The sequence below is a fragment of the Meleagris gallopavo genome, chromosome 4, assembly GCF_000146605.3.
Source record: "Meleagris gallopavo isolate NT-WF06-2002-E0010 breed Aviagen turkey brand Nicholas breeding stock chromosome 4, Turkey_5.1, whole genome shotgun sequence".
In the NCBI taxonomy this organism is placed as follows: Eukaryota; Metazoa; Chordata; class Aves; order Galliformes; family Phasianidae; genus Meleagris; species Meleagris gallopavo.
In genome coordinates this window covers 40,351,172-40,369,317 of record NC_015014.2, presented here as the reverse complement: position 1 = coordinate 40,369,317, position 18,146 = coordinate 40,351,172, and the positions used below count along the sequence as shown (strand labels likewise).

Sequence of the window (18,146 nt, the reverse complement as noted above, 5' to 3'; positions counted from 1 at the left end):
GCCAACAGGATACTGTTTCAGTGTTTGCAGAGGTTACGATGAAGGCCAAAGACCTCCTTCTGTAGGTGTTATAGAAGGCTTACCTTGGGAAGGGGATCTCCACACTTGTAGCAACACAGGAAGCTTGTGCTATTTTGAAAATGAAAATTCTCTCATTCATCATTATAAATTACTTACTGCATATAGTTAACAGATAGTATTTCTAAGCTCACTGGTGATTGTAATACGCTGACACTACTCAAAAATGTTGTTTAGACAAAACGCTCCCGCAACAAAAGGAAATAGCATCCACTTTCTACATTCCACTGAAAGCACAGATAGAGGCATTTTTCAGTGAAGCTGGTTGTCAAAAACAGCAATAACAACACCAAGAGAGATTGCTGTCTCTTGCCTTGTTAGTGGTGTGTGTGTGTTGCATGATTGTGTTAACAGCCAAAAGTCTGAAATGTGCCTCAATGTCTTGAGTGTTTTCAAGCAGGCTTACTGGCATTATTAAAAGATAATGCTTTCTAATACTCTAGTGTGACCTCTCTGTTCCCTGAGTTGTTTGTATGGAACTGGGAAATCTTGTTTCTTCTGCTACCTCATTCACATGATAAGGAAGATCATGACTCCAAATTTTAGGTCATTTTCTCTTTGGGAGAGGTAGGTGTTTAAATCCCTCACTTGGAGTCCTGGAAAATTTAATCTGGTCCAAAAAAACCTGAAACCAGATTTGTTGTCAGCCTAGTTCTATGTAATGCTGCTGGGAGTTGAGTAGCAATGTGCTGCAATCGAAGCCGCTTTCACACAGCCCGGTGTGAGAGTGCATGACTCAGTGCCAGGAAGGAAGAAGGCCTGTCTCTTTCCCCAGGTGCACTCACAGATGAGACGGATGCATCTGATGCATCTTTACGAAACGAATGTTTTTACGGTAGCACCGCGGACTTTGATTCTCTTGCCCTCCCCCATGCAATTCCTCCCCTTCTTTTCCCGCGCTGTAGGCTCGGGGCTGGTCCACGGCTGAAGCAAAGCTGCCACCTGGTGTGCGCGGCACGGGAGGAGAAGATGGCACCCGGCAAGCCTTTCGGGTCCTTCCTGGCTGCAGCGGGACGGTTTTGCAGCCTGCCTGCTGCAACTGTGGATAGAGGAGGGATCGTGCTGCGCTAGCGGCAGGGGAGGAGGAGCCAGAGCTGGCACCGGGCTGCTCCTGCTGCCGGGCGTGGTTGAGCGCATCGCCATCTCGGCGTGTTGGAGAGGCTGCACGGGGATATGGGATCTCTCTGATTCCCGCCGTTCCACAGGTAAGTCCAGACTGCGGGAGAAGAGGTGGGAGCCGCGCAGGGAGAAAGCGGGCTGGGGAGGCGGGGAAAGACGTTGCATCAGGGTGTGCTTACGCCTTCTGGTTGACGGGTGCGTGGGGCTGACGCCTTGCTTTAACGCTGGCCGTTAGTGGCTCTTGGCGGAGCTTGCGGCACTTCGTGTGCGTGCACAGAATAGTGTTGACAGTCACCAGGGCGATACAGCTAAAAATACCGGCAAGCACATGCTGACCGTCAGTCATCTTCGCTTTTCCTCTCTTTTTAATTTCTTCCTATTCAAATCAAGTAAAATGAGAGTGTCTAACAACAACTGTAATAAAAAAGCTTTTCTTCTTTTATGCCAAGGGAGGTATATTTCAGAGCGCTGTAGTGAAATAAGCACGTTACTGGCTGGTTTCCAGTTTCCACAGTGTGGGCCTTAACAATGGAGTATGAATTCTGCTCCACCTTTCTTCAGTCCATCTGATTTTATTTGCAAAGAAATCTGTCTGGAGGAAATTTATAAAACAAAAACAAGGCTGAAGGTCTGTCACACAACAAACAAGGGCAGGCTCACGCTGTCCGAGACATTAATTCCTACCTTGGAAAAATCCCTGCTAAGCAGATTTCCTTTTGCAGTCTTTTCTTTTCCTTACTCTGCTGTAAACAGTGCGTGCCGGCCCCGAAGTTGTTGGGAGGTGGGCTCCTCTTCCTCGTGCATATCAATGTATTTCATGTCAACAGGTGCCTGACCCCAAGAACTAGGATCATCACCTATGCAAATATGGATGAGAACAATCTATATTATCCATTACCCTTCCAGCACACACATGTCTTTCCAAATTAAAGTGACGTACAAATACCGTGGGGAGAGATAACAAAACCATTACACTAGAACACATTGAAACTGTCCTGTATTCTTTCTCTATGTCTTAGCTGTGTCTCAAGCCAGTTTCATACCAGAACAGCTCAAACAAAATTAACCAAGTGTTAAAATAGCCCCTGTCTTTGTTCAAGGCATCAATCTTTTGCAGATCTCAAAGATATTATAAACTGAAGGCTTGATAATTGTGAGAATCAGGTCTCTGACTTGCTTCCAGCAATTCAGCAAGGAGGGAATTTTTTGGCTCAAATGTTCTGGCACAACTTGAGTAGCTTATGGGCCCTGAGAAGCGGACTTCAGGAAAAGTACTGTTACCACTGCTGTGGAGTTACTCTGACAAATAATGTGAGCAAGTCTTGTGCATGTAACTCTTACTGACCCAGACTTGTGGAATTGTAGTAAATTTTCGCACACACACATGCAAAACATTTAGTACATTGACATATCAGTAAAAATGGACCAGTTAGAGCAAATACAATGATGATTACCTGCATTCAACTTGACAATTTTCTTTTCCACTCTCTTAAGAATGATCTCTGTGGCTTACGGGCAGTAACAAAGAGCTATGTTTTCTTAGTCTTGCCCAAGTATAAGTTGGGTGTATTTTAGATCTCTAGTCAAGCAAACATTTTCTGTTTCTGAGATACTCAATCAGTGTATTTGAATGGTGATGTCTAACAGAACTATCTCCTTGAAAATTTCACTAAAAATCAAGTAGAATCTGATCAGATTTTTAGCTGGGAAGAAAGTGTCCCTTGTGTGTATGCTGTAGAAACTACACTTACTATTTGTATGAAATGGTCACTTGCCTTACCACGTACACACGTTTTGTGACACTTTCCGAGCTTGTGGTCCTGGCAAGAGGTATTGGCAGTAAATGACTTTTCTCTTGTTCTTACAGAAGACATAAATATATAGATGTGTATTACAGCCATACTCTCACAGAGTACACAATATGTTTGCGCAAAACGCAGTGATTCTAAAACTTACATTTTTTTTAGTGCTTGACTTTGCAAACATAATACTATTTTTTATTAGCTTCTGTGTTTTGTCTTATATATAGCATAGGCAGGCGTGCAAAGTATGTTAAATTCCAAGTAGGGGCTCTGAGAGCTTTTTCACATTAATATTAGTATAATATTACAGGAAAGCATTGCTTCTGGAAAATGCTATTACTTGTTTCTCTTAAGTTTTCTACCTCTGTTGCATTCATTAGCTTTGCCGCAATGGTGAAGGAAGATACGGTGAATGAAGATTCTGAACCATCAGTATGTGAGAGAAATGGCATGATTCCCATGCATGAGAAAAGTGAGGTAATTAATTACCATTTCAAATTGCAGCTTTATTTAGAAGAATCTTCCTCTTTCCCTTTTCTTGCTGAATCTGTCAAAATTCTGAACAGAACGCAGAGAGAAATTTCCTCTGTGAGAATCTGTCATAATAAACAAACATTCTGTTTTTAAAACTGTGTTAAGTTAGATAAGCATTTGATACTGACTGTGAAGATAAGTACTTTGTGGTGTATCCGTATATATATGGGAAGCTGGTGATCACAGGATAGGAAACTGAGTAATCCCATGCTTGAAAGCTCACAGGATTTGATGTTCCAACTGTGACTATGAGTAAGATATATAGATATATAGATATATATAAAAGACAGAAAAATAATGGGAAATGTGGAACTGCTACTGGATGAGGGCCAAACCGCAGCATGGACAAGAGTTCCATATCCATGCTATGACAACGGGTTGGCACAAAGATGAATAATTATAAAGGAAGAGAGATGATTAATTTCTTAAAAATAAGGACCCTCAAATGAAGGGAGTCGCATATCCAAAAATGGTCAAAAAGCATATTGTTTATGAATTCGGGTATGTAGATGAATCAATATAAAAGAGCAGCTTTAACAAACTCTGTGCCTCAAGAAACCATTATTCAAGGAAGAATCTGCCAGGGTAACATTTCTTCTTCTCTACCTCGACTTACCAGCTTGAGCCTTGCAACTATGGATCATGTGAGTAATGCTTGCATTGTTTCTTTCATTTTTGTATAATCACAAGTGGGTTTGATTGTTTTGGTTCAAGGCTTTGTTGTAGAAGTTAGTTATGAGTTATATTAAAGATAGTGCTTGGATGGTGCTAAGTGTTACTTTATTATAGAATCCAGTGTGGAAGCAGAAACGTATTGAACTGTGAAAAATGTTGATTAATGTTTGGCTCACACACAAGACAAACTGGACACAATTCATTAATGATGTTTTTTCATCAAATACCCTGATGTTGTTGCTGAACAAGTGCTCTGCACATAGGCACAGGAGCTTTCACAGAAATGGATTTAAAAACAGTAAATAAATGAACGACCTGCAGTCCTTCATATGCACAACTTTCTGCTATATGAAAACAGACTTATGACTGAAAATGCAAAATCCAATACAAAGCTCTAATCTTTCTTGTAGTCAGCAGTTGTTAATGTTGTCCATCAGTAGACAGGATGCATCCAGAGTATTGCGACCGATTGCAGATATGTTGTATGTCACTGCAAATGCATACTGAGCCACTTCTGAGATAATTTCATTGTTTTCATTTAGGAGGGGTCTACAGTAGATGCCAAAGGTACTGATGGGAATATACAAACAGAAGAAACTGCTCTACTGAATAACTCAGCTCAGCAGCCTCCAGAACCAATATCAGGGTCTTCAGCACCTGCAGGAACATGGAGGCAAATATTTGCTTGTCCTCCTCAGGGTTTACTGTCTCGAATAGTAACAAATGGTAAGTAAGAAAAGGACTATGCAGAATGTTTAGTTAAACTCAGTAGAGGGAAAAGACTTCCTAATTCTCATGGTTTTGGTGTGAATATATTTAGACGGTTATAAAGAGAGTGCATTTTCTACAAACTAGAAGGCTTTCTGTTGAATTAAGGCACCAGAAATGAGACTTTGCAGTAACGCCTTCTTCTGTACTTAATATCCTAGGCTTGCAAAGCCAAGAATCATAACTCCAAGGAAAATTGACTCATTCTATCTAAGATTTGCCCTGAACTCTAAGCTCCCAGAACAGAATGCCCAGCTAACCAGCTATTTCAGGCTTTTCCAAACAAAAGATATTTTTGTGGCTTTGCTTCTACAGCCTCTATTCTCTCTCACTTGTGATTCTTAGGCATTATGTTTGGAAAACTAACAGTCTACAACCATCCTCAAATAAGATACAGAAAATTCACCCTGAAAATGCAATACATTTTCATATGATTACAAGAAGGGCAATTTATTCAATGAGTTTTTTTCTGCTTCGCTCTTCTGCCCTTATGTCTGTTCATGCCTGTTCTTGTTGTGTTAGTATAGGAACAGATTTGGGAAACTGAGTATACTATTTTCACATATTTTATCATATTTTCAGATATTTGTAATACTTTTCAGGACCTTTCCCTCTTTATTATCCCTCTTTGTTTTTTTTGTGTTAATTTATACTATCTTAGGCTGCCCAGAGACATGACCTTCAGATTTTTGTTTCCCAGGGAGGCACAAACGTATCTAGCCAAAAAATGATATGTTAATGAAATAAGAACAGAACTGCAGTCATCAGCTCAAAGACATATCAGGCACAGCAGGTTCCTGCTGCAGTTTTTACTTAGCTGAAGGAGGATAGCACAAATGCAAGATGGTGCTGGTGAAAATCTTTGCTTTAAGTCTGGGACCTGTTAAATGCTTTCCACAGTGGCCTGATGTTTACTCAGTCTTTTTTGGTCCCTAATGACTTTCCTGTTACCATTTTCTGAAGTGTCTCAGCATATGTAAAATCAGAACATAGGCTTAAGGAGTGTCAAATATTAAACAAAGTGTTAATTTTTTAATTTTAAACTGATTTTTAAGGTACAGAACTTTTATTCTGAGATTTAATGGTACCTTAGCAGAAAAAGAAATGTGACCTAATACTGAAATTGGTTCTCTATTTATTAGAAATTATTAGATATTAATATTTCTTGTCCTGTTCCAGTTGCCGCTGTGGTCCTGGTTTGGGCTGTGGTTTGGTCCATCACTGGGCCTGAATGTCTCCCGGGTGGAAACCTGTTTGGAATTTTGTGTCTTTATTTTTTTGCTGTCATCGGAGGTAAAATTTTTGGACTAATTAAAATAGGAACACTGCCACCCCTCCCTGCTCTTCTGGGTAAGATGCCCTTCCTTCTTTTCTTCCTGTGTGGTTGTGGTGTTTTAACAGTCAGGGGATACCTGCAGATTGGGCATGTTTGGATTAGGAATTTGTCACTTTTTCATGTGACTTGTTTGTGGTTCTTGTGGAGAAGTTAGAAAATTCCCCCGGACTAGCTCAAGTGAAACTACCTATATGTTACTAAGGCTCCTCCTCCCTTTAGTTCTTTTTGGCTATCATTAGTAATATGATATTATGAAGTACTTTGATGCCAAAGTAGCTGATAAAGGTGGTCCCTTTGTTATGCTGTGTCTGTCCATGAGTCCAGCTGTTGATACAGAGAAACCTTCAAGGCAGAGTAGGCTGCAAATGCCTCCTGTAGTGCCTTGAAGTGATAAATAACCTGTTATTAACTGCTACTGCGGTGTCTCACGGTGGGCCCTCTGACAGGAGAAGAGCTAGATGGCTTTGTTTGCAGCACTGTTCGGGCGGTGTGCATATTCATGTACTGCTGAGTTCCATAGGTGAGAACAGATTCAAACAAGAGGGAGGGAAGTTTTGCATATAGCATGGTTGCCCACAGTAACACAGGCTTTACAAGCAGGGCCCTTAGTAAGTAAACACCTTAAAAAAAATCATACAATCGTATAGAATCATAGAATGGCTTGAGTTGGAAGGGACCTCAAGGATCACCAAGTTCTAAAATCTGACCATTTTGGTTCTGCTTTCTTCAATTTAATCCATATCTAAAAATTGAGTTGTGCGTGAAGCTGCTTACCTGATTGAAACCTAAGCATGATGATATATGTCTGGTGAGTTGCTTAGGTTTGAGTTAATTGTTCAGATCCGTGGTCTTTGACGAAAACTGAGCAATCTAGAGACAGAAAAAGAAATACACTATGTCTTTGACTGATCTTTTTTACACTAAGAGTATAAGTCTTGTACTCTTGTGTAGGAACTCTAATTCATTTCTGCTAGGTGCACTGTGGCTCATTCAGCTCTGTGCACTTTGTAGTGAGCCTCTGTGCGAGGAAGGACATGGCTACAGAAATGGTCACACATGTTTTAGGTACACTTTGGAGGTTCTGCTGGCAACATGGAGCAGAAAGATGAGGTTAACTTTTAAGATGGTGTGTTTTTTCTCTGATAAGCAATCTTCTAGATCTGGGTAGATCCAATCAATGGGTGTCATACACACACACTCACAAAAAGTGCAGTAGCCACATGATCATTAATGCTAGCCTGATATAAATGTCACGAGGTACTGCAGACTAATTATGCCACTTTTTTTTTTTCTTTTTTTAAATTCTTTTTTTTCCGGGAAGGGGTGGGAGGAGCAGTGTGTTACAGTATGAACCAACTCTGCAGCCAAGGCTTACAGGCAAACACAGCAAGCTGTGCCCAACCTGAGCACAGTGTTTACTTTTCATCTTTTTTGGTTTCTCCTTTATTAACATAGTTAATATGAAATTACACCACACAAAAAAAAAATGTATCTTTGAATCATGAGGACCTAGAGTGAGTCTTTACAGAACTATAGTTACCATCTCCATACTTTACTGTATCTTTCCAGAGCTCTAGTTCTGATAGCTTTGCAGAAAGTCCCTGATTAAGCTACTTTGCTAATATTTGCAAAAGGTTGGATCTTGCAAGTAGCTCAAATAGAGGATAAGTGCAAGTTCCTGTAATTTTCCCATTTTCTCCTTTGCATGAAAGTTGAATTGCATGACCATTTTAAGATCTCCAAATTAAACCATGACTAGGTGATTTAAATTAGATGTTCCAGTGACCTCAGCATTATGGTTCCTGTGATACCTGCATTTCTGACAGGATTTTTTTTAAACAATTTCCAACTTATGAGAGGAATACTTAATATCAGATTATCCTCCTCTTTTCATATTAAAAAAAAAAGAAAAAAGTTAACAAGAAGGTCCAGAGGTGGTTTTGTTCATGGTAAGCATGACCTGCTCCTGGTGAACAAAGTTGAGTTCTGTCATCTCTTGTTTGAGTTGTGTTTCAGCATCACGCAGATTTGCTCATTGGTGACCTGGTGTTCTAGACCTCTTCCACTGCTTTAAACATCTTCTCACATTCCCATCTTTAAAACAAGGCTAATGATACAGAGCAGGAGTTGTTTTGTTGTCTCTTAGAAATACATCATATTTGTGTCAGATTTTAAAATTCAAGATAAACTTCTACTGCAGTCAGATATATAATTTGACTGTGGTTTGTTTGCTTTCATTTAAGGGATGCTTCTTGCTGGTTTTCTCATCCGAAATACCCCATTTGTTAGTGACATCATCCAGATAAATCTGCGCTGGTCTGCAGCACTGAGGAATATTGCTCTTTCAATTATCCTGACCCGAGCAGGACTTGGTCTAGATCCAAAGGTATGACACCAGCTACTATGTAAGGCAAAGTGTAACACTGATTCTGTTAAAAAATATTGGACTGTTTAGTCTTAGAAGATTTGAAAATTAGAGCATTACAAAAAAGCATTGTTCCTGCTGTATAGTCATATGTTAATCAACGTTGTCAGGTAGATTTGTAGTGTTGGTGAGCAATCAAAAAAGTACCTGAAAAAAACTGATCTTATGACTATGTATCCTCTTTATCTTAAAGAAATTTCCTGAATTTTGAGAGCAGGACATATGAGAACATGCATTCTATCATAGTCTGTCAGGAAGAGTTTATACTATCTAGCAAAGTCCCTGTCAGTTTACTGTGACAAACTAAAACAAGTAAGGAAGGGAATCCATATCCCAGAAGGAGAATGCTATTTGTGCTGCACAAATCAAACAAACAAACAAACATATTCTTTGTCTTTTTTGCTATTTTATTTTCTCTTTTTATAATCATTGTACATTTTATGCAAATGTGTTAATTCTAAAGATGATTCTGGCTGTACTACAGAAGCAGTGCTTCACATCACTGTGAAGCCCGTAATGCTTCTGTGAACAGAATAGTTTTCTTCAACGCAGTGTAAACTTCATATTCCCTCAATTAATTATTGTGATGTTTGCTTGATCAAAATCAGCTGTCTGAAATAAAGCTGTACCATACTGACCCCTGTCTAAATGACTGTTTAAAGCTTATATAAAATTTAGTGTAGGGATAGCTAACTCAGGTCAATAAATCTGATTTTCTCACCCAAGATGAAAATTAGTGTTTCCAGTTTTCAGATATTTAGGAAAATAGGTTTTGTCATTCTTGAACAAACGATTTTCCTAAGTATACTATTTGTCCTTTTTATGAAGGTATTGACACTTGTATTAGCACAGCCTGTGTGTTGTGCCCAGTTCTGTGAGAATGTTCTTCTTTCTATTCCACATCTTTTTTGGCCAAAGGAACTTCATCTTTGTCTCATTTGTCTCCCATGTGGCAATCGAAGCTGTCATTTGGACTCCACATGGAGCAATGCTTTGATGTGCTTACAAACTGCTCCTTGTGTAGCTGAAGCTGTGAAGACAGATGCCAGTTGCTCTAGTGATTCTCAGCCCTAATTATGCTGGGATGAACTGCACTTGTTAAAAACTGCAATTTGTTGCTTTTATCCTTATCAAAATTAGGGATTTGTCCTAGCAGAATCATGTTTGGGACTAACTACTAAAAGCTACTTTTACAAGAAAATACTCTCTTTTAGTGAAGTTTCTGTAGAAAAGCAGTTGTAGAGGCAGGTAGACTTTAATCTACTCTGGATATCAAGTGAAGACAGCTCAAAGTAGTTCATGGCTTCTTTCTCCAACTTTATGTAGCTTTACAAATTTTTCTGATTTGTTGAGACTTTAGAACCATTTCTGGGCTGCTTATGCAACTTGTGGGATGATAGCAAAAACTTATGTGGACAGTGAAAATTACCTCAAGCAACTGTGGGTGAGATAGCTGTAGTGAGAGTGCACTTTTCAAATGAACTATAGTTGCTTCAGTCACTCCAGAACTGTTTGCTCTGCACGAGAAGCCAAAGTGTTTGGGAACCTCATTAAACACAGATTTGTTTGCCAAACATGCAATTTTATATCCAAATCCACTTCTGCTTGAGCCTGTCTCTGGCATAAGCCATGTAAAACTGTCATATCCTGTATTGCAACTTAGAGGGAATTATTTTGATAAATGATATCAGGTTGTAAAAGTTATTGCTCTCTGTGAAGCCAGAGGTACTGGTACTAATGGCTGAATTTGCTTTTATGTTGTAGGCTCTTAGGAAGCTCAAAGCAGTCTGCTTACGGCTTTCTTTTGGACCATGCCTCTCAGAAACATGCACAGCTGCTGTTTTTGCCTATCTGCTCATGCATTTGCCATGGCAGTGGGGATTTATATTAGGGTAACGTACCGTCTTTTCTCCTATATGACTTTTTTGCTGCAGCTGGATGATCCAAATGCAGTTAGTTCTCTGCCAAGCAGACACCTCAGTTTTATGTCAAGCTGTTCTTAGCCCCTGTGGTTGTTTGCTTACCATTCATGTCTGGCTCTGTGGCTAATTTAAAGGTCACATTTCCAGATGTAGAGAAGTACTTGCATCTTTACTTTTCTCTGATTGTGATCTGGCCACTTATAGAAGAAAGAAATGGTGCAATCCCTGGGTCTTCAGCCACAAGGCAGAGGGCTTTTAGGGACAGAAAATGATACCACAAGTTTGTGCTGGAATGCAGAATTTCCGCTTTGAGAAATTTATACAGAACAGTCTTCCTACCACAAGTTGAAAATAAGGACGTGGTATGTTACATTGTGGAGTAATATCCATGAAGAGGAAACTTTTTCCATCTATGTTCTATGTAAACTGGTGGACTCAGTCCAAACTGTGCTAGAAAGAGATAAATGAACTTCTCTCCTGCCACACTCTGAATTTTGAGTAGGAACTCTCAAGTCATGAGCATCTAGACCAGGTTCCTAAAGTGGATAATCAAGGCATGTATCAGAGAAAACTGGCCTGCAATGTAGAGTCAAGTCTTAGTCTGGAACCCTTGTATTTTTAATATTATTGAGGTGAACAGGAAGTAAGAGGTGATTGTGGATCTGCAGGGAAATATCCATGCTTGTAATTAGCAAGGAGAGGTAAGGGTGATGTTTTATGTGCAGGTCTGTGTACTTAAAATTTAGAAGAAGAGAGATCATGATGTCTTGAAGCTTTTTAGTTTAGTGCTTGCTATTTAAGAGAGGCTGAAACCCTGTGTTTTCAGTTTTGTTCTAGGTGCAGTCTCTCCTGCTGTTGTAGTTCCCTCAATGCTGATCCTACAAGCTGGGGGATATGGAGTGGAGAAAGGTGTCCCAACTTTGCTAATGGCAGCTGGAAGCATTGACGACATTCTGGCTATTACAGGCTTCAACACTTGCCTTGGGATGGCTTTCTCTTCTGGTATGCTAGTTAATCTGTAGGTGGTGACAACCAGAACAAACTGTGGTATTTTGAGGAATGTATGCTTTGTTATGATTGACTGGTTTGTATCTTAATGACAGCTCCTCATGAAGTTTAGATATGGAGTTGAGTACAGATAGAGAAATTACCCATGATCAAAAGTGTTGGTGTAACTTCATCTACTCTGAGGTGTGGGTCACAGCTTTCAGATAATAGTTTTTTTAATTTTTTCTGTGACTGCCATGTCCAGCTCCCTTGTGCCCAGTATAAAGGGTCTCAAATTTCTGCGGGTTTGACAGTGCTTTAGCAGTGGCTTTTTCTCTGACTTCCTTGGCACACTTTCTTGGCGTAAGCAAAGAGAGAAAGTTGCACTATCCAGTTCTTTCAGACTCATAGGTTCTCTCCTGAGCCCCTTCCCCTGTGTAATTTAGAGCAGAGACCGTACTGGAATCATTCTCATAGATACACAGCATGGTTTGTGAGTGAAGGTTCTGCTTTAGGGTAACTGAACACACTTCTCTTTTGCCAAATAGGTTCCACTCTGTATAATGTGCTCCAAGGAGTGCTGGAGGTTGCTGTTGGCATAGCAGCTGGTGGGATTCTGGGAGTGTTCGTTCGGTATTTCCCAAGCCACGATCAGGTTTAAAAAAAAAAAAGTTTTTTTTTCAAAGTTGCATTATGTAAGATATTCTTTGCTTTTTAATGCCATTTTTATATTACTCATTACGTATTCAAACTTCATATGACATCTTTTGTGAGAAAGCAGTGTACAGCTCGAACAGCTTCTAGACTGCAAAGCCTACAAAGCAAGGAAGTGTTTTAAGGATGATTGTTTGTGTACTGCAACAATAACAGTGTATGATTTCACAGTCCCTCCTGATGGAGAGCCCAGAACCCAGTTCACAATCCCGTACCCACAAGTAGTGGAGGTGTTGGAAATGCTCACATGGAAAGGGAAAAGGATCTGATGCCGATTTAGTAGTATGAGTAGAATAATAATTGATTGAATTGATGTGCAACATATTTACCTCCACTCGTTTTTAATCTTAAGCCTACTGGAAACATCTTAGAAATGTCCAGATCACGCTTGCGCATATTATCAGCACTAATTAGAATGGTGCTTTCATTAATAATTAAGCTTATATAAAGTGGTAGATGAATTTACTATCAAGGGTAACTACACAAACAAAATTGTAGAAGAAAACATATAGCCTGGATACTGAAATCAATTTGAACAACAGCTGTTGCCATCAGTGGCACCAAATTTTCTTATTAAATAACATGGACAATGCGGCACAGAAATCAACTGATAACTAGACGTGGGGAACAATTACAGAGATATAACTGCTGTGAAACTGCCTTTGTCCTTAAAAACACTTAGTGGCAATGATTTAACCCCTCCTTGGATAAGCTCCGGCTCTTCGTGGTAGAGGTCCTGTTATCATAGCTTAGAAGCAGTAAGGTTAGAATAGAGCATCATATTCCTTGTTATGCAAAAAGTGTTTTGGCAGTAAGATTTTAGATGGGCAGAGGAAAAGAAGTATTGACATTTCAGAACTATAGTTTGCTAGGAATTAGTGTCCTAAAGAACTCCTTAACTCAACTGCATAGTTCAAGTCCCAAACAAACGTTTTGATTCCTCCACAATGGTACCCTCTGTTACCTTAAAATTAGTAGATGTAAACATTTGCCATTTCCAAAAATAAATTTACTTTTTTGTTTGTTTCTTTCTTTGCTTGCTTGCAGGCATCTCTGTCATGGAAGAGATCATATTTTGTACTTGGGCTGTCCATGTTTGCTGTTTTTGGCAGTGTCTATTTTGGCTTCCCTGGATCAGGAGGGCTCTGCACATTAGTCTTAGCTTTTATTGCTGGCATGGGATGGTCTGATGAAAAGGTGAATGTTTATGCACACCGTACCCGAACTCCTTTGAATGCACAGCTTAGCAGAAATTTGGATTTCCATCAGGAGTGGCGGTGGTCCATTTATGTAGATTCATGGGAAGTACAGATTATGAAAATAAATGTAGAACTTTTCTTAATCTTTAATGTAACGGAAAGTTACCATGTATGTGGATGAGGTAATGTTATACTGACAGTAAAATGCTCACGAGCTTCTCTCAAACATCAGTGCAATACCTTTTAAGCCCTGTAAAGGAAGGTTAGTTGTCATGGCACTTGACGAGGAATCTAAAGCTTTGTTGCTGTCTCTGTAACCTTACACAGTCATTTAAAGGTAAGTTTTAATAATAGATGTCCAAATAAGTTGTGCACATGGCCTCAATATCCTGAGCTTTTGTTCCCTGTGATTTTAAGAAGGTGAAATGGAAAGCAGTAATTAACCATTTTTTTGCCTTCCCCATGGTCTGCATAACTAGAGAGCAGAATGCCCGCACTAAGTGGTGATACAAAGCTATATAGAAACCATACAAAAGACTGTCTCTAAGCCACTTTCTTTTAGCTACGAAGCCCGATTCTTCTTACTATTTTTGCCCTGCTGATTTTCTGTATTGTGGTATGTCTCACTGCCCCTTTTGCTTGATACCATCTGCACTTAATGTTTGAGGGCAGTTTTTCTTTCTGTATCTGTAGCCTTGCAACGTGCAGTAAGAGAAGGGGAGAGGAGGAGAAAGGAAAGAGGACTGATACATTATTATCCCCATCTAGTACCTGACCTCAGTAAGATCTCTCGATTTGTTAAAATAACAAATAAGAAACCATGGTTTCTATTTAAAATACTACATTGTTGTCCAGTTTTAAAAGAAGGGAAACTTGAGACTTGTTAAAAGTTAAAAACTTTAAAGCTCACTGTTGAAGGCTTTTAAGCCACTTCCGAAGGAGAATCCTTACGAAAGTGTATGCAGTCCGTAACTACCTACTTAGTTTAAATTCTTTTGATCAGTAGGAGAAGCTGCTTGATGATGACTTCAAACACCTTAGCTCTTTTTATCAGATGCAGCCAGAGAGATGTGCTTACTGAATACTCAGTGTTACCAAGATTTTCTTGCTGAGCCTCACAAAGGCCACCAATGCTGTCTCTGGTGGAAGTAAACAAATAGCATTAGCAGAGAACAAGGGACATTGTACCTGTTGCTGAAGTAGTTAAATGAGCAGTAAACATCTGGAAAGAATACATGTATATATATTGTTTTTCTCAAAGTAAGTGGAGTAAGTTAACAGGGAGAAGTGAGGCAAATAAGTTTACAGGTCTGTGTGTTTCCACCTCATTCTCTTTAAGGTTACATAAGGTTTTGTATTGCAGTTATCTCACTGTTCCATTGATAGAAGAGCCAGAGTTGCTGCCATGTTGAATGGTCGGTCCCAGAGAGAACGTGAGGGATGGACACATCTGGGCTACACATCCCCACACACTGCAGCCTGCATGTTCATCTGCTATTGGAGAATCCACTTCATTTAAAAAGTGGTGTTAGAGATGCTACATGTACCTCTTCAACTAAGTGGAAGATTCCTGTTTACTTTGGCAGCAAGTTGCTTTAGGAAAAGTGCTAGGTATAAAGTTCAAGCACAAGGAGAAAAGATAGTTTTGCGGTCATACAGTAATCACACAGAGATATTCAGCATTTTTCACTAGTAAGGGATTTCAGGCTTACTCAATCTAGCTTTGTTCCTGCTCATGTGGAAATCGGTTTCTACCTGAGTGTGGTGCAAGTAGACATTACTGAAACTTTTCAGGGTCTGCCTCTGCTCAAGTACAAATGGAACAAGCCTGAACATGCAGTTACTAAAAGCTAAGCAGTTTAATTGCAAAACTTTTGAAATTGCATCTTCCTAAACAGTGAAAATCAACTGTGTTTTATTTTCATTCTCTAGGCTACAGATTGCTTTAGTATTAGATCGAAGTTCACCATAAACTAGGAGTCCAAAAAACAATTCTGGAATGTATTTATGATAAGTTTTAATTTTGTCCTTTGATTAATTGAATGTGTCTGCTTTGGTTGTTGCTGTTTGGGTTGATTTGTGTGTGTGTGTGAATTGATAGATTTTTTATTATTATTATTACTATTGCAGAGGGAAGTAGAAAAAATTGTTGCCGTTGCTTGGAATATCTTTCAACCTTTTCTTTTTGGTTTGATTGGAGCAGAAGTATCTGTTACATCTCTCAGGCCTGAAACTGTTGGTAAGATCTGTCACTAGTTATCCAATGTTATTTCTAGCTTCCAAAGAATCTGCAGAAAGAAATATTAAGTAAAGCAGTATATGGCTGACAAAAAACAACATACTGAAATCACTGTAAAGCTGTGATTTTAGAAGGCTTATTTTCCTCAGGCACCTATGCACAAAAATAGTGAGAAGTATTTGTCTTTGTTTCAGGGCTCTGTGTTGCTACCCTAGGTATTGCCCTAGTTGTGCGAATCATTGCGACGTTCCTGATGGTGTGTTTTGCTGGGTTTAATTTCAAGGAGAAAGTATTTGTCTCATTGGCATGGATTCCCAAAGCCACTGTCCAGGTAAAACAGCCCAACATCATTTTCATTCCAGGCTAGATCTATAGTCTTTAGCAAAGCTCTTCTTCACTAGCACAGCCTTAAACAGGGAGAAGATTGGGTCCCTGTTAGCAGCAGAGTGCATTATGTGGACAGTTCATATTCTGAATTGCCCTGCTTTAAGTCTGCTTGAAAAGGGCATGGGGGACCTGCCATGTGAGCGTTCTTAGCTTGCATCCTGGTTCATACAATCTATAATAATGGTGAATGTACATATAAATACTTAATCACAGAATAACTACTTATCAGTATACTTTTTTGTATACTGCCTAGAAACTAAGGAGCTTGAATATATTACAAATTTTGAATTTATGTTAAGCGTAGACTGATGATTAGTCCATTTTTTTTCCTTTTTCACTGAGAAAGATTCCTTCCTCCATTTCAGCAATCCTTTCTCTCCTGTAGGCTGCAATAGGTTCCCTTGCCCTGGATACAGCAAGAAGTCATCAGGATGAGCAGCTGGAAAAGTATGGAATGGATGTGCTAACAGTAGCTTTCTTGGCTATCTTGATCACTGCTCCCATTGGAGCCTTGGTTATTGGCTTGGCAGGGCCCAGACTTTTGCAGAAGGCCCAGGCAAAACATGAGGAAAATGAGGAAGGTGCTGAGGCTGGAGAAGAGCCAGAGGGCTGTGAGCCTTCATAAGACAGGCATTTGCGGGAATGTGGTCCTTCAACTCTTACACTTCTGTTAAGTAAACATTTTGTGTCTGTAATCTTTCTGGACAAAACCTAAACAAGTATCAGATATACTGCTATTTTAAAAGCAGGTCTGGTGGAGTTTTACAAAATATTTTTATGTGTTGATGGTGCCTTAAGAGATGAACGAGGTAAACATACAGCAAATAGGCTGACCAGGCAGTGAGTCACTCCAAAGTTAGCAGTCATCAGTTACTAAAAACGTGTGGGTGTGAGGCCAGAGAGAGGATCAGAATTGTTCAGTTATGGAGTGGATCATTAGGTGGATGAACAAAAGAAAACGGAGACTGATGTGATAGCTTCTTGATGGTTAAAACTGGACTGTAAGATGACAAGTTTAGCAGCTCAAAGAATGCAACTGAATTAGGACTATTGACACACAGTGAACAAATCCTGCCACAGACCAATGGTTCCCTCTCCTTCCTCATTCAGTTTGGAAAACCTGCCTTTTTCCATTACTGTTCTTTCACACGTCTCACACGTTCTTTTGTACCTTCAAGGGACTGTCAACTCTGGTCATGGCAAGAAGCAGCAAGCAGAGCTTATGAAAGAGGCAGGTCCAGTGAGGATGTGGTAATAAAGGAGTACCCGGTGAGAAGAACCAAGCTTGAAAATAGAATGAAAGAGGCTGTAAGAACTGGGAGAAAGTTACATAGGATTGGGATGGCTGCTTCCTGGTATATGTACCTCAGCCTTTGTGCAACTCTGTGTCAAGGAAGGGAAAGCCAGCTTGTCAGCTGCTGGGAGTGTGTACTCTAGGACAGGAGAGAGCTCCCCTTGGATGGAGCTTGCTGGCATGGCAATGCCAAGGTAGCAGCAAGTTGTTTCTTCCTCAGCTCTTTTTGGGAAACCTGACAGTAGTGACAGACCTCAAATCAGGATTTATGGGTCAACAGTTATCTCTTGTTCTAAGTTTATACTCATGTCTGTGAAAATGCTATGATCTGGTCCTTCACACATCTGCATTTGCTTAACTGTGGCAAAATAAAACAGGTATTTATTAAAACCTATCAAGTTAATCTCATTTTTCCAAGAGGTAAATGGTTGGGTTTGTTTTGGAGATTGAAGGCCTCTTAGATTTGGCAAGGTCTTTTTACTCTGATCAATAGAGAAATAGAATTTAAATGAAGAGCCTGGGGAAAGCATCACTGAGAGGCATGTTACAAAGGGAAAGGAGCCCCACCACACCTTCTTCCAGAAAGAATGACATGCTGTCATGAGGAAGCAGTGAGCATCTACCCTCCATGTGTGTGGGTCTTTCTAGAATTTCTAGCACAAGTTGC

At 39.8% G+C, this 18,146-nt stretch overlaps 1 protein-coding gene across 2 annotated transcripts; it reads left to right on the top strand.

Moving 5' to 3' along the window:
• The first annotated feature begins 1,150 nt into the window (after positions 1–1,150).
• On the top strand, positions 1,151–17,873 carry SLC9B2 (solute carrier family 9 member B2). Of its 2 annotated transcripts, none has more exons than XM_031553125.1 (12): positions 1,151–1,283; positions 3,380–3,476; positions 4,751–4,934; positions 6,156–6,326; positions 8,556–8,698; positions 10,502–10,629; positions 11,486–11,661; positions 12,195–12,301; positions 13,408–13,557; positions 15,690–15,798; positions 15,993–16,129; positions 16,551–16,712. In XM_031553125.1, exons 2-12 carry the CDS (start codon positions 3,390–3,392, stop codon positions 16,578–16,580), a joined length of 1,422 nt encoding a protein of 473 aa, XP_031408985.1. In that variant the 5' UTR covers positions 1,151–1,283; positions 3,380–3,389; the 3' UTR covers positions 16,581–16,712. The 2 variants fall into 2 exon arrangements, with proteins under 2 accessions (XP_031408985.1, XP_003205817.1); XM_003205769.4 differs by having other exon boundaries at positions 1,164–1,283; positions 16,571–17,873.
• The last annotated feature ends 273 nt before the right edge of the window (positions 17,874–18,146 follow it).

What these genes read in the sequence shown, in the direction of transcription:
- SLC9B2 (XM_003205769.4), top strand. Translation starts at nt 3,390, where the DNA reads ATGGTGAAGGAAGATACGGTGAATGAAGATTCTGAACCATCAGTATGT. An exon ending in TGGGATGGTCTGATGAAAAG is followed by an intron (nt 13,558 to 15,689) that starts GTGAATGTTTAT and finishes TTACTATTGCAG; the next exon opens with AGGGAAGTAGAAAAAATTGT. An exon ending in TTCCCAAAGCCACTGTCCAG is followed by an intron (nt 16,130 to 16,570) that starts GTAAAACAGCCC and finishes TCTCTCCTGTAG; the next exon opens with GCTGCAATAGGTTCCCTTGC.